The sequence below is a fragment of the Neolamprologus brichardi genome, unplaced genomic scaffold (assembly GCF_056152115.1).
Source record: "Neolamprologus brichardi isolate AB-2024 unplaced genomic scaffold, ASM5615211v1 NODE_ptg000008l+_length_2720982_cov_1, whole genome shotgun sequence".
NCBI lineage: Eukaryota > Metazoa > Chordata > Actinopteri > Cichliformes > Cichlidae > Neolamprologus > Neolamprologus brichardi.
The window spans coordinates 241,354-256,290 of NW_028270135.1; the positions used below are offsets into that span (position 1 = coordinate 241,354).

The 14,937-nt window shown below is 39.1% G+C and overlaps 3 protein-coding genes across 3 annotated transcripts; all 3 read left to right on the forward strand.

The window, feature by feature from the left end:
* Positions 1 to 8,889: 8,889 nt before the first annotated feature.
* On the forward strand, positions 8,890 to 10,163 carry LOC148094763 (GTPase IMAP family member 2-like). The gene is made up of 2 exons (XM_087837133.1): positions 8,890 to 8,971; positions 9,547 to 10,163. Exons 1-2 carry the CDS (start codon positions 8,890 to 8,892, stop codon positions 10,161 to 10,163), a joined length of 699 nt encoding a protein of 232 aa, XP_087693259.1.
* A 395-nt stretch (positions 10,164 to 10,558) lies between these two features.
* LOC148094764 (GTPase IMAP family member 4-like) lies at positions 10,559 to 11,557 on the forward strand. Its single transcript, XM_087837124.1, has one exon. It carries the CDS (start codon positions 10,559 to 10,561, stop codon positions 11,555 to 11,557), a length of 999 nt encoding a protein of 332 aa, XP_087693250.1.
* Positions 11,558 to 11,640: 83 nt separating this feature from the next.
* On the forward strand, positions 11,641 to 14,031 carry LOC148094765 (uncharacterized). Its single transcript, XM_087837132.1, has 2 exons — positions 11,641 to 12,560; positions 13,281 to 14,031. The coding sequence occupies exons 1-2, from the start codon at positions 11,770 to 11,772 to the stop codon at positions 14,029 to 14,031; spliced, it is 1,542 nt and encodes a 513-aa protein (XP_087693258.1). The 5' UTR covers positions 11,641 to 11,769.
* Positions 14,032 to 14,937: the final 906 nt, after the last annotated feature.

Here is a 14,937-nt window from a genome sequence, read left to right on the forward strand (position 1 = left end):
GAAATTGCAATTATTTATTCATATTTATTATAAATAATCCTAATTACATATCTTGCTTCCATGTTTGTGTCCTGTGTCACAAAAAATACATTTTTTACTATAATACATTGATTAATGACCTGCAGAATCTCCTTATCATATTACGTGTCCATAATTGTCACCTAGTCTTTATGCTTTCTCCATCTTGAAAGTGATGACATCCTTGCATTACATACTTTAGGTTCATTTTCTGAAGGCAGGTTTCTGAGAGAGAACAGGCAGATTTGGAATATAACATGCAACGTTCTATAGATGGATACATAAAAAAAATGAAAAATTACATGTATGTGCTAAGTTTCTAAATACTTTGTTACATTTATGATAAATGGATTTGAAAGTAGATAAAACACATTTATGTCGGCCTTGGCTCATTAGAGTCCTTGTCTTTAAATTAACTTTGTATGTTTCAGGTACTGCACTCTCAAAGACTGAATGAACCAGCATTGCAGCCATGGGTCACTGTGAGCATCACAGGGAAGGTTAAAGCCGCCCACTGCACCTGTAAGGCCGGAGTCGTGGAGACCTGCAGCCATGTCACTACTCTTCTGTTTAAAGTAGAAGCAGCAGTGCGAATCCGTGACACAAGGACTGTTACAGATGAACCTGCATACCGGGTTTTGCTGGGTAAATTGACCAAGATACAGCCAGAGGTTGGCCATAAGATAGACCTCTCCTCTTCAGCTGCCCAAAAACTGCTCTGGATCAAAACATAAACAGACCATCCATATTGAAAGGTAAAAGGAGCCGTCCCCAAAAACGAAGAATACCACCTGCTAATGTGGAGGAGTTGTCACTGCTATTGGATACTTTGCTGGAACACAGTAAAGCTGTGGGTTGTGGGAATGACCCATAATGTTTTATATATGGGTCTAGATTTATGCCTGTAGTGCACTGCCATGTAAAGAATTTGCATTTACTGAATATGTACTGACTGAGTACCACTGTTCAAAAGTTCAATAAAGAAACAATGTAATTTTTACCTCTTTTATTATAGAACATCACATCAGTTACAATGTAGAATCCATGTCATTTATAGTTTATAAAAGACAAAATGTTTACACAAAATCATGACAGCATTTACAAGATATCACCCACTACTAACATTACTTTATTTACTATCAATTACTTCAATTTATCTTTTGAAAAATTACCACTATCTATACAGCACAAGACTTAATATTTAACTGGAGCAAATTTCACTTTTCCCTGGTTTTACTACCACACTGTTCACCAAAACGGCAGCAAACCTTCACCATCTTATCCAGAAGGGTCACCTCTTCACCCTCACATGGAAGAAGTAATCTGATTGGCATGGTGGTATGTTTGAAGCAGGTCCCTTGTGTAGCGCTGGAACCCAGTCACGATGTTTCATCCATTTCATAAGGTTGGTTTGCCTGCAATAATGCCACACAATTAGCAAGTCTATAAATAGAATGGTTTTTTTTTTTTCTAATTTGATATGACCTCAGAGTGCATCGAAAACAAAACTAATAGGCTATCTGGTCTTTAAGTGATGGCGTGACGAATCCTGCTTAGTCCTACACTTAAAGTAGTCTGCGTTTAATATGGGTTTTGTGTTGTTAACATGTTTAATGTTTTGTATTGTCTTCTCTTTAATCTCAAAAAGCTCCTAAAAGCAGTCAGTGATCACTGTTGGCCTCCCTCTGCTTTTATCACCACTAATCATTTGAAAGCTCAGTTTTTAAAACCTTACGATGTAGCTACAGCCCAGCCCATGCAGCAGTATATGAATGACTAATCCTATTCATCCTTGTGGATGAATTATCTCAGTTGTTCTCCTGGCTGAAGTTTGGTCCGTTTACAGCAACCTGCCATGAGATTATTTGTTCCAGACCACCGAGAATCCTCACGATAACTTTTATCAAGTGGAAAAAAGTTAGCCTGTTTATATTATGCTAACATAGCTGTGTCGCTAGCGGTCACGTAGCACATGTTATATACCAGCTAGCCAACCTTCAGTAACCCTAGAAAACGTCACTGCTGTTTAGTTTTCTGTCTTCATTTATGTTGGAAGTGATAGCAGAGCTGTACGTTTGAATTTGTTTCCAAAATCCCTCATTTAGATGGAAGCTAGCGAGCTAACTTCCTGCTAATTTCTAACTCTGATAAATGTCATAACTTCCGTTTTGTTTTCATGGTTGCCTGGATGATAAACTCAATTGTTACACATGGTAGAGCAGAACGCTGATCATTTTATTACAGATGAAAGACTTTAGATAGTTTTTCAACTCTCAGTGATTTATGGACCTGCAGCAGCGTTAGACCCCAGACCAGCTAGTGACGTCAGACTTAAAGACCGGATAAAGAGTGATATGAACATATCTATAACTTACCGGAATGAAAATGTCTGGAGCACACCAACAGATATTTGGAGATGGAAGAGAAGAGATATCAGCTCGCCTCACAGCTGCTATCCAGACTAGACGCCTTCTTTTGGTAACATCCCATACAAGAGCTGCCTCATGTTGCTTCCAGGTGGGGAAAGAATGAAAAGATAAACCATTTTCTGTGTTATCTGTGTACATTCGCTCCTCTTTCGCTAGCGCTTTGTTTGGTCCAGAAACATGGCGCCTCAACCAAAAATCATGGCCACGCCCCCTCCCGTGACATCACGCTCCAAAAGCCCTATTAGGCTAATCGTTGCGGCACTTCCGGTATTTCAGACAATCCCTTTCCGTCAAGGATTTTTAATTTGTTGTGGGTTTTTGTAATTTGTTGTGGATTTTTGTAATTTGTTGTGGGTTTTTGTAATTTGTTGTGGGGTTTTTTAATTTGTTGTGGGTTTTTGTAATTTGTTGTGGGTTTTTGTAATTTGTTGTGGGGTTTTTTAATTTGTTGTGGGTTTTTGTAATTTGTTGTGGGGTTTTTTAATTTGTTGTGGGTTTTTGTAATTTGTTGTGGGTTTTTGTAATTTGTTGCGGGTTTTTTTAATTTGTTGCGGGTTTTTAATTTGTTGTGGTTTTTTAATTTGTTGCGATTTGCACTTCCCAGCCACCGTACTAATGCCTTTCAGCTAGCTAAAACAGAATATTATGCTATCAGCGAGCAACATGGCTAATGCCTTTCACACAGCGTTGTCTCAACTCCAAAGAGCCACAGAAGTAAAAGCTAATAATAATAATTGAAACAATCTTTGAAAAAATGACTTACCAAGCATGGCAAACAACTCAAATATGTAGAGCAAAATGTTCTGAAACGGCTTCACTTCAGCTTCAATTGGAGCCGTGCTGGGGGCGGAGTCTGTGAATTTACTCAATTGACCCTGTGCACGAGAAAATGCTAACTTCCTGGTTTGAGACCGGATGTGGGGTTGTACATTTCCGGTATCTTTACTTTGCGGTCAATCGCTACTGCAAAGATATTCTCCAAAATCATGTCCAAAACTCGAAAACGGAAAGATCGCGTTAAGTTACAAAGAGGAGAAGGTGGGAACACTCACCACTGTTGTGTCATAAAAATCTAATGATCAATTATGACGTTTAAAGAGTTTAGATCGATCAGTTGTTTACATCACTCAACACAAGCAGAACTGCATTACTGCATGCAGAAGACACATCGTCCACATTCAGAAGCACATCTCTGTATAGTGACTGGTCTTATGATTTAAACAGGCAAATGTTCAGCATTCACACTACAGGTGAAGAATAGTCAAACCAGGTGTTTCCCCCATTATGTCGATATCAGCTATTCAAGTACACACCTACACAGCATGTTAACGAACCGTGAAAAAAAGCCACACAAAAAATGAATGATTGCTGGTAACGGTTTCTACACATTAGTATTTATGAAGGGTATGTTGTGACTTACCTTAAAAATTACAGCGGTCCCTCGCTATAACGCGGTTCACCTTTCACCTGGCTGTGAGATTTTTTCGTGCAAGTTTGCATGCTTATTTTTTTACATCACATTGTCCTGCGTTCTGATCGCTGCAGACGATCTCCTCCGTGACGTCTCTCCTGTACAATACAGAATCGCTGCATCGATCGCTAGCAGTGAGACTCTGAAGTGCAGTACTGTATGTCCACAATGTCCACGACACATTTTGCACCGTCAAAAAATAAAATTGGCTACTTGATTTCACCTATCACTGGTTATTTTTAGAACATAACACCCGCGATAAACGAGGGGCAGCTGAGAAATATAACATTTGAATCCATTTTCTCTTTTGCCTTGAGGCAAGGGGGAAAAATATCGACAAGTTGATGAACATTATTTACAGATATATTGGGTAAATGCCCGAGACATCTATAGAAGTGTAAATCGCCGCTTGATTCATTCACTTGCTTAACTTGTTTTGGACCGTAAACAGGGCGCGAATAGGACACCGGAAACAAAGCTCCCCACAGGAGTTTCCGCACCGGAAGTAGCATATGCTAACGTGCACATAGTCAATTGGTGTCATAGCCCCTGTAGGAGTTCAGAGTTAAGAGGTCAAGAGTTAATGTTTCCATTGTAACACCTCCAGATTTGAAATAGAAACACTCATTTTTAACACTCGATTTTAACTACTATCATTTTACACCTCAGAGTCACATTAAAAGAATGTGACTCTACTTAGAGTAAAATTAACTCTAAGACTACTAACACCAAAACATTTAACACTTTTGAATTTGCTGTGTACTTTGATGCCATTTCTTTCTCTCACTTATTCTCTGGTAAATTGTGAATTCTGCTGTTTTTCACAATTAAAATCAGAGTTAAAATATGACAGCTCACAATGCAAGAATTAACCAGCAGACATAGTTACAGGCTGCTTATCGAAAAGAAACCTTGTTCTTATTCAGCTGTAAAATTTTTCAATCTCAGTTTCCTTTGAGGTGTTGCAGGTTAAACATTGACTCAGGTGTTCAGGTGTCTCAGTGATGTCAGCAGTGAAGAGTTCCGCCCACTCTGCTGAGAAGACTTTGTTACAGGTGAGTTTTCACTTTGAAGAGATGAAACGTGTGGAATATCAATGACGACTGTTTTTAGCTAAAAGACCTGAAGAGTCAGTATGAATTCTGTTCCCAGCACAGTGATGTCACAGACACACAGCTCAGGTAAGATCTGCAGGATGACCTGATCAATAATAAGAACTAAAATCAGTTCATGCACAGATTGCAGGATCTCTGCGGTTCCGTTTGTAACGTTTGATCTCAAAGACAAAAATCCAGTGAAATGATCTTTTGAATTTTATGTCAAAAAGCTCGTCTGTTTTAAATTTGTTCAGATTTTAATAAAGTAACACTTTTAATTCAGCCGGGCAGATGCATTTTTGTTCAAGAGCGGAAAGTCTAAAGTCCAGGGACGATGAATTTAATTGCAGCCATATTGTTAAAAGCAATAAAAAAGTCAATAATAAAAGTGTAATATTTAACTGTAAGAGCATTAACTTTGTAAATGTAGATCTGTGTGTATTAGTGCAGCTTCTATTCATGTTAATAACCAGGAGCCCGTCAAAATAAAATTTGGTTTTCAGAAAGTTTCAGACAGTCATGTCCCATCTGGTGTGTTTTTTATTTGCTTTCATGGCCATCACAGTTATGGATACTTTCCTTCTTTTCATCAGTTTTGGGGACATCAAAGTAATAAATATGATACGTGGAATACAGCTGAGTAACAGTAATGTAATACTCACTGTGACCTGTATGACCTCCTGTTAGTCTGTAGTAAAAAAAGCAAAAAAAGCCAACTTGAATGAGGCTGTGTGCTTATTCCATCATGAATTGCTGTATTTTTCTTTTTATGTATTTAAGTATTTTTTTTTTTAAATTTTTGTGACCATAGCTGTTATTTTCTCATCTGCATCAAAGTCTGAAACTTTTGTATTAATCTTTAAAAAGGTTCATAAGTCTTAGTCTCAGATTATCTAGGAACATAAAACTGATTGCAGAGAATAATCAGAAAGGGCCCTTTTTAAATCATTAACTCACATTCATATTAATAAAGCCGACCTTTGACCTACAGTTAGATATAAAGTAAATGTGATGTGTATCATGTCCTGTGAGTCGATGAGTAACAGCATGCAAAAAGAAGAAAATGATAACGTTTAAGTGAACATTGACCACAGAGTAGATAACATTCACTGTATACAGATAAACACAGACTTCTTGTTACCTTGTTTAATTTGAAGAGAGGCAAACTCATCAAGTAAAGCCTCTAAGCTAGGTGGGAGCAAATATTAGAGAGTAACCTGACCTCTCAGAGTTCTTGTATATGCAAATCTGGAGGTTTTATTCATGACCTCAGCAGTGATGGTCAGGGATACTCGACATTGCTCTTGGATGTGCATGCAGATGCAGTTAAGCATGTATTTGATGACAGAGGAAAGAGGAATATGACTCATGTTGCAGGCAGAGTTGACGACACTTTGAGGAGCAGCTGAAGGTCCGGGTCAGCTGAAGAGAGCGATGCTGGGCTGGCCTGAGTTAAAAGGGATCCAGTACAAAACAGTGGAAAGAGGGCAGGCAGGTGTGATACTGAAATCCTTCCCAGGAGTCAGAGCGTGACACAGGTGCTGTGACCAGAGAGCTGTAGCACAAGAAAAACAAGGTGGGTACATAGACTAGAAGTAATACACACAAACATCCTGAGACTGAAAACCCCACAAAGGAGGGGGGATGGGGTTGGGGTGGGTTTCTGCTCTATGGCAGGGATGTCACATTCTGCTCTTGCTCTTGACGAAGGCGGTCGCACTTTTCTCCTCCTCCTCTCCCTTAGCTTCCCTGCTTAGCCTCTTATGTCCTTGTCTAGTCTTGTGTTTTTTGTATTACTTTTCCCTGGACACTCTCTCACAGTCTGTTCTCTAAAACCTAAAAGAGGAATTATGGATTGGATCAACTGGTCCCTAAATGCAATTGACAGCCCTTTCTCAATGAGAAGTCTGGGTTTGGGTGAGCCTGAGTGCTGAAGATATCTACCTATTCTGAACCATGGTAACAGGGTTCTTGCTGATCGGAGCTGGCTTGGCCCTGACTTATCAAAGAATTAAGGAAGCGGAACCGGCTGTTCAAACCCCCACAAGGCTGCCCGCTGGGATTGAAACGATGGGACGAGGCGTGAGTTTCTCAAAATGGGCTCATTGAGTGCAGCACAGATAAAATCTTGGAGAGGCTACGGCTGCTGTGAATACTCAGAATAAGATCTCTGACTGCAGACTGGATACATCTCTGAAGGGCTAGCTCGGAATAACATCTCTGGGCGCAAATTGGATTACATCTCGGGGAGGCACACTGCCGTGAGTTCTCAGAATCGGCTCCTTGAGCACAAGAAATGACAACATCACAGAACAAGTATGGCGAAGCTCGCGGCTCTCCAACGGGAGATTGAGAGACCAGTGTTGGACTGTAGAACTGCTTTGAAATTCATATGAGCTGTTCGCACTAAAGTAAAAACCACCATCACTTATGCGGAGACCCCTTTGGCACCAGCTGCAAGGCCGGAGCTGAACAACAACACCCTGATAACGACTGTGTTTAGACTGTTCCTTCCCGTTCCATGCAAGGCCACCTGGGTTGGCTGGAAGACTGTTTACTTAGCCTGGCAGGGCGAAGGACACTGTCTCAGCTGAACTCTGGACATGCACACACATACATATACACTGACATCCACACACTCATCCCCCCCTCCCTTTCCAAATGCCTTCGACGCTTATTCCCTTCTGATGCTGACGGGAATCAAGGAGACCAGCGCACGCAGGCCCGGATGTGTCCTGAAACTTTTAAATGTCTCTCTGCTGCAACACACCTGAAGAACATTAGTAGGTCATTAGCAAGACTCTAGAACTTATATGTGTTGGGTATATGATGACATGTGCAAATCCTTTAAATGAGTTTTTCGAGACACTGACAAATTAAGTATTTATTGCTGAAAAACAGTCATATCTTTAACCTGCAGATAGTCTGTAATATTAGATAGAGATCAGGTTTCTTTGTAACTAGTGATAGCAACATGGCCAAATGAAACTGAGAATAACCCACTAAGTAAATGCTGAAATAAGGGTGGATGATCGTCACTAGACACTCAAACGGAAAAGTTTTGGATTTCAGTTTGAACCCCCCCAACTTTATTCTTGACTCAAATAAGGAGAGTTCATTTGGAAGAACCGAATATGATTCATTGAGAGTACTTTCATTCACCTTAAAGTGAACAACAGTCTGAAAGGGACTTTCTGCCATCTTTTACAGGCAGTCATGCTTCTGAAGACTAGTTTTTGTTCGCTTTGTTGTGAATATTTACATAAAACCATCCAAGTGTCTGTATCCAGCACCGTCTGTGCAAAACTCCTTCGATGTCAGAGGTTCCAACATGAAAAACAAACAGTTTTCTCTGTCATTGTTGTTTTTTCTTTTTAACTCCACAGTCAGTGAGTTCTGCAGCTCAATGACAGCATGGCAGCAGCATATGGTGAGTCTTAGTTTGTCACACTTACATGCAGTACCTGTGAGTTACCTCCCCCTACAAGCACTTTCTGACAGTAATTTAATTGTTTCTTGGTTTCTCCTGTTTGGAGAAATGTGAAAAAAATGAAGAAAAAGTGATTATTAGAGGATAAACGATGCGACTACAGGTTAATATGGTACAGCAGGTCTAATCTGAGTGTCTTTGCTGAACCAGGATGCTGTGTTGCATGTAATATGCTTTAACAATGTGTTTAACCAATCACATTTGACATAATGTATTTTCTGAAAATTAAAAGTCATGTTTAATAATCTTTCCCAGAACTAATGTGATCTGTTCATGCAGTCAGCCGTTGACATTAAAAGTGCTTTGTTCCATCTGATGTAGTCATTGCAGGATAACACATGTCTCAGTGCATAAACTACTACTAATAATAATGAAAGAAGAGTTATGTATTTCTTTATCTATGCAGGACCACAAGACACTTTTCACAGACGTCGCAGGAAGAGCTTCGAACTTCTGCCACCCCACAGTGAGTTTTTAAAGAAAAGATTATGTTTAATGCTAACTTTAACTGGGCAATTAAAAAAAACTATTTTATGTAAACTTTTGGGGGTCATTTCTGGGAGAGGTTACAGCAAATGTCTCCTTAACTTCATGTTAACAGATCAAACATTCAGGATACCACTGTTTATGTAGCTCTATGCCACAGACATGAAGTTGGTGCAATTTATTGAAACTGATGCATTCTGTGACAATGATGATCAAAAGAGATTATAGAAATAAAATTGTGCCAAACAAGAAAAAAAAATTGGTCTTCAGATTCTGACATTGTGGATGTAAAACTGAGCTTTTAACAGAGGTCAACTCTCAAACTTTATGTAGTATTCTCATATATGAATATATATCAATGGTTCAGTAATGGTCCATAAATACTAGAAAAAATAACACATATTTTAACAAGAGAACAAATTTTCAATAATTTTCAATGATTAAAACTCAACGGTTACAGGGGAAAACTTATTAAAAATAAATTACAACCTATGATGTAATGTTGTTTCTGCTTGTATTAACTTTGTTCAGTGTTTGTGTTTGGTGTCATTTCAGTGTCTGAGCTCAGAGCTGTCCTGCTGGGGAACAGCTGGTCTGAGAGGAGCTCAGTGGGAAACTTTATACTGGGAGAGAACAAGTTCAACCCTGAGGAAGAACTGAACCGATGCGTGAGAGTCAGTGGACACGTTCAAGGGAAAGAAATATTTCTCATCAACACTCCAGATCTGCTTCATCTAAAAATCTCAGAGGACAAATTAAAGGAACATGTGAAAAACTGTGTGAGGCTCTCTGATCCTGGACCTCATGTGTTCCTGCTGGTTCTACAGCCTAAGGACTTCACTGAGCATCAAAAAACGAGACTCTGCAGAGTCCTGAACTTCTTCAGTGATCATTCCTTTGATCATTCACTGGTTCTGATATCACCACCTAGAGTGAGGCATCTGGGTTTAGGGCATAGTGTCATGTATCATACACCTATACAGGAAATGATCAGACGATGTAATAACAAGTCACTGCAGCTTGAAAACCTCAACATTTGGGAGTTACTAGAAAACATGGAACGCATTGTAGAAATGAACAATGGAACACATGTGATCTGTCAGCACACCAGCGTTGAGCAAAGAAAAGAAGCTCCTGTTACTTTGAATTATCCTCAGCCTGTTGGTAAGTAAAAAACCCAAACTCTATCTGTAGATATTTTAACATAAAGACACTTTCTAAAAAGTGCTCAGAAGGAACTATCCACCAAAAACATGAAGCAGCATTTATTGAAGATGAAAAAAGGGAAGAAAGACCAAAAGGCTTTTAGGATCAGTCAGACAGTCTGAGAGTAATTTCCTGTTTGTATCTTTGCTCCTTTACAGGACGTAGACTCTGCATGTTGCTGTTTGGAGGAAACTCAGCAAAGAAGACAGAACTCTGTAACTTTATTGTGAGGAAAAATTACGATTTTTCAAGTTTTTCTCCAGACAGACAAGTTTTTGATGGAGAGTGGAGAGGAAAACCTTTAACAGTAGTGAAAACTCCCGACTTCTTAAATCTGTCTCTGAAAGCAGCGAGAGAAGAGATGAAGAGCTGTGTGAGTCTCTGTCCTCCTGGACCAAATGTTCTGCTGCTGATGGTGAAACCTTCTGATTTCACTGTGCAGAGCAGAAAAACTCTCAGTTTGACCCTGAGTGTGTTTAATGGAGATGCCTTTAAACACTCAATGGTCATCATCACAGGTGAGGAGGAGATGGGAGGTTCAGTTAATTCTCTACTTAGAGATTGTGAAGGTAGACACTACAACATGTTTGAAAATGATCATCAACAGTTGATGGAGAAGATTGAGAACATCGTGCATGAGAACAAAGGAAAATTCCTCACAGTCACTGAAGAGACCATTAGACCAAAGTCTGAAGACATAAAAGAACCACCTGAAAAGATCAGAAGAATAGAATCAGAACTCATCAAACCATCTTTAAACCTGGTTCTGTGTGGGAGGAGAGGAGCAGGGAAGACGTCAGCAGCCAAGGCCCTTTTAGGTCAGACTGAGCTTCATTCAGCCTCCAACTCATCAGAGTGTGTTAAACATCAGGGAGAGGTGTGTGGACGTTGGGTTTCTCTGGTGGAGCTGCCTGCCTTGTATGGAGAACCTCAGAAGGCAGTCATGGAGGAATCACTCAGGTGTATCTCCCTCTGTGATCCTGAGGGTGTCCATGCCTTCATCCTGGTCCTACCTGTGGCTCCCCTCACTGATGAAGACAAGGAAGAGTTAGAGACCATCCAGAACACATTCAGCTCTCGAGTCAATGACTTCACCATGATTCTGTTCACTGTGGACTCAGATCTGTCAGATCCAGCTGTTCTTAACTTTGTAAGCAAAGACCCAAATATCCACGAGATCTGTCGACGTTATGGACAAAGGCATGTTATTGTTAACATCAAGGATAAAGAGCAGATCCCCAAGTTGTTGGACACTGTGGAGCAGATGAGATGTACAAACAAACCATGCTGCTACACAGCTGTAACATTTGCTCGAGCCCAGATTGATCTGATAACTAAAAATATGGTCACTCGTAAGTAATTGAATGTTTTTATTTAAAATCATTAATCATGTTCGACATTATATTATTACATCTACTTTATAAACTGTTCACATTTAAAGAAAATCATGTGTTTACAGGTGATGAAGAGAAGCAGAACACGGAGTCTCTCAGGATTGTGCTGATAGGAAAGACCGGCAACGGAAAGAGCTCATCAGGAAACACCATTCTAGGAAGGGAAGTATTTAAAGAAATGCCAAGTCAAACATCAGTCACCAAACAGTGTCAGAAAGTACACGGTGAGGTGGACGGCCGTCCGGTTGTTGTGGTCGACACTCCTGGTCTGTTTGACACAGCTCTGTCACATGAAGAAGTTCATGAGGAGATGGTGAAATGCGTCAATCTTCTGGCTCCAGGACCACACGTCTTCCTGCTGGTGTTAAAAATTGGTCGTCTCACACCAGAGGAGAAGGAGACATTAAAACTCATAAAGGCAGGTTTTGGGCCGAATTCAGAAAAGTTCACCATCGTTCTTTTAACTGGTGGAGATTCACTACAACGTGGCAAAATATCCACTGAAGATTATATTAAAAGTGAATGTGATGATTCGTTTAAGAAGCTGATTGCTGACTGTGGACGAAGATACCATGTGTTCAATAATGCAGACAAAAAGAACCACCAACAAGTCAGTGAGCTTCTAACAAAGATTGACACCATGGTGAAGGACAATGGAGGAAACTGCTTCACCAATGAGATGCTGGAAGAAGCTGAAGCAGCGATAAAGAAGGAAATGGAGAGAATCCTGAAGGAGAAGGAAGAAGAAATGAAGAGAGAGAGAGAGGAGCTAGAAAGAAAACATGAGAAAGAAAAGGAAGCCATCAAAAAAAGATTGGAAGACGAGAAGAAAATATTACAGCGGGAAAGAGACCAGAAACTCAAGGAGATGGAGGAATATCTAAATAAGGAGCGTGAGGAGAGGAAGAAAGAACAGGAAATAAGAGAAGAAGAGAACAGGAAACGGGAAGAGGAGGAAGAAAAACGTAGGCAGGATTTTAAAATGCAGCTTGAAATATTGGACAAACAAATTCAGTCAGAAAAAGAGGAAAAGAAAAGTGTGGACAGAAAGCTGGAAGAGAGCAGAAAAGAGATGAAAAAGAAACAAGAAGCCTGGGAGAAAGAACGAAGAGAAGAAAGAGAGAAACAAAAAGAAGAAGATGAACAGAGACGACAGGAGGAGGAAAGACGACTGAAAGAAGAGAAAGAAAAAATGCAGCAGGAAACAGACCAGAAAATCAAAGAGATGGAAGAAAATATGAAAAAGGAGCATGAAGAGAAGAGAACGAAAGAACAGAAAACAAGAGAAAAAGAGAACAGGAAACGGGAAGAGGAAGAAGAAAGATGTAGGCAGCAGTTTAAAATACAGCTTGAAATGTTGGACAAACAAATTCAGTCAGAAAAAGAGGAAAAGAAAAGAATTGATGAAAAGCTGGAAGAGAACAGAGAAGAGATGAAAAAGAAACAAGAAGCCTGGGAGAAAGAACGAAGAGAAGAAAGAGAGAAACAAAAAGAAGAAGATGAACAGAGACGACAGGAGGAGGAAAAACGACTGAAAGAAGAGAAGGAAAAAATACAGCAGAAAGCAGAGCTGAAAATCAAAGAGATGGAAGAAAATGTGAAAAAGGAGCATGAACAGAAGAGAAAGAAAGAACAGAAAACAAGAGAAAAAGAGAACAGGAAACGGGAACAGAAAGAAGAAAGATGTAGGCAGGAGTTTAAAATGCAGCTTGAAATGTTGGACAAACAAATTCAGTCAGAAAAAGAGGAAAAGAAAAATGTGGACAGAAAGCTGAAAGAGAGCAGAGAAGAGATGAAAAGAAAACAGGAAGCCTGGGAGAAAGAACGAAGAGAAGAAAGAGAGAAACGAAAACAAGAAGATGAACAGAGACGACAGGAGGAGGAAAAACGACTGAAAGAAGAGAAAGAAAAAATACAGCAGGAAAAAGAAAAACATGAAAAGAAAAGAAAAGAAGAAGACAAAAAGAGGAGAGAAGAGGAGAAGAAACAACGAAATCAGCTGGAGGAAAACTATAAAATACATGTGGAAAAGCTGAAGAAGATGTATGAAGATGAGGCCAGAAAGAAAGCTGAAGAGTTAAATGATTTCAAAGAGAAACACAACAAAGAGTTCGCAGCTCAGAAGGAGGAGCACGAGAAGAAGATTAAAGACAAAGATGAGAAGTATGACCTGTTAAAGGCTCTGGCTGAGCACACTGAAAAACAAAAGAGAGAAAAGCATCTTGGAGACATCAGTGATGTGGTGAAGTGTCTTTCCAAGAAGAGAGGGAATGTGGAAAAAATCAAAGAGTTGCTGATAAAACATGAGGACCAAATGAAGAATGAAAAAAATCAGGAAGAAAAAGAAAACCTGCAGAAAATCCATGAAACTGAAATAAGTGAACTAATACAAAAACTTCTGGATGAAGTTGAGACAACATCTTCCTGCAGCATTTCATGAGATTTCTTTTCTACTTTTTGTAACAGAGCTCAGCTGGATGAATAAAATATTTTCTGTACATTAAAAGTTGAGATGAAGAGATATATTTTACGGTCAGTTTGTAAACATTTTGCAATTACAGATGGAATTCTTGATTTATCTTTTATATTTTCAGGATTGTGTTTCATTTTGTAACTTATATGAGTCAATGATGTCAATGATGCAAGTAGGATGAATTGCTGCCATGTAACTTAAGGTTTTACAAAATATTTGAAACGCTGTTTAATTTTTTTGTATATTTTATTTAGATTATTGCAGGCACCAGTGTATTAAACAAAAGAAGAAGCTTATTAGATATTTGCATGCTTGCTGTAATTAGAAATATTTAGTAATAAATAAATATAAGTATGTCTGTCTAAGAAGAGAGGAAATCTGACAAAAATCAGATATTTGCTGACAAAACACGAGGACCAAATGAAGATTGCAAACATCGAGGATGAAAAATAAAACCTGCAGAAAATTCATGAAAAGGAGATTACAGAGTTCATAGAAAAACTTCTGAATGACTCTTCCTGCAGCGTTTTATGAGCTGATTAAAATTATTGTCAGATTTCAGCTACATGGACAAATGATTTTCCGTGCATTTAATGCAATTTGTAATATTTCAGCACAAAATGCTACATGTTTGGAGTACAAGAATGCAGATGTAACTGCTGGTGCATTAAAGGAGAGTCTGTACTACATTATTTTTACATACGAGCACAACAGAATCTGTGGTTTGCCTGACTGATTTTAAGGTTGATTCATAAACAATTTACAATCAGCAGATATTTGATTTAAATTTAAATTCTTATTTACAGGAAAATGTTTAACCTTGTATTTTTATTTTCTAAAGGAAACATCTTTGTGGGTTTTTTCTTTAATGTT

What these genes read in the sequence shown, in the direction of transcription:
- LOC148094763 (XM_087837133.1), top strand. Translation starts at nt 8,890, where the DNA reads ATGTATTTCTTTATCTATGCAGGACCACAAGACACTTTTCACAGACGT. An exon ending in CGAACTTCTGCCACCCCACA is followed by an intron (nt 8,972 to 9,546) that starts GTGAGTTTTTAA and finishes GTGTCATTTCAG; the next exon opens with TGTCTGAGCTCAGAGCTGTC.
- LOC148094764 (XM_087837124.1), top strand. Translation starts at nt 10,559, where the DNA reads ATGAAGAGCTGTGTGAGTCTCTGTCCTCCTGGACCAAATGTTCTGCTG.
- LOC148094765 (XM_087837132.1), top strand. Translation starts at nt 11,770, where the DNA reads ATGCCAAGTCAAACATCAGTCACCAAACAGTGTCAGAAAGTACACGGT. An exon ending in GAGGAGGAAGAAAAACGTAG is followed by an intron (nt 12,561 to 13,280) that starts GCAGGATTTTAA and finishes AGAAAGATGTAG; the next exon opens with GCAGGAGTTTAAAATGCAGC.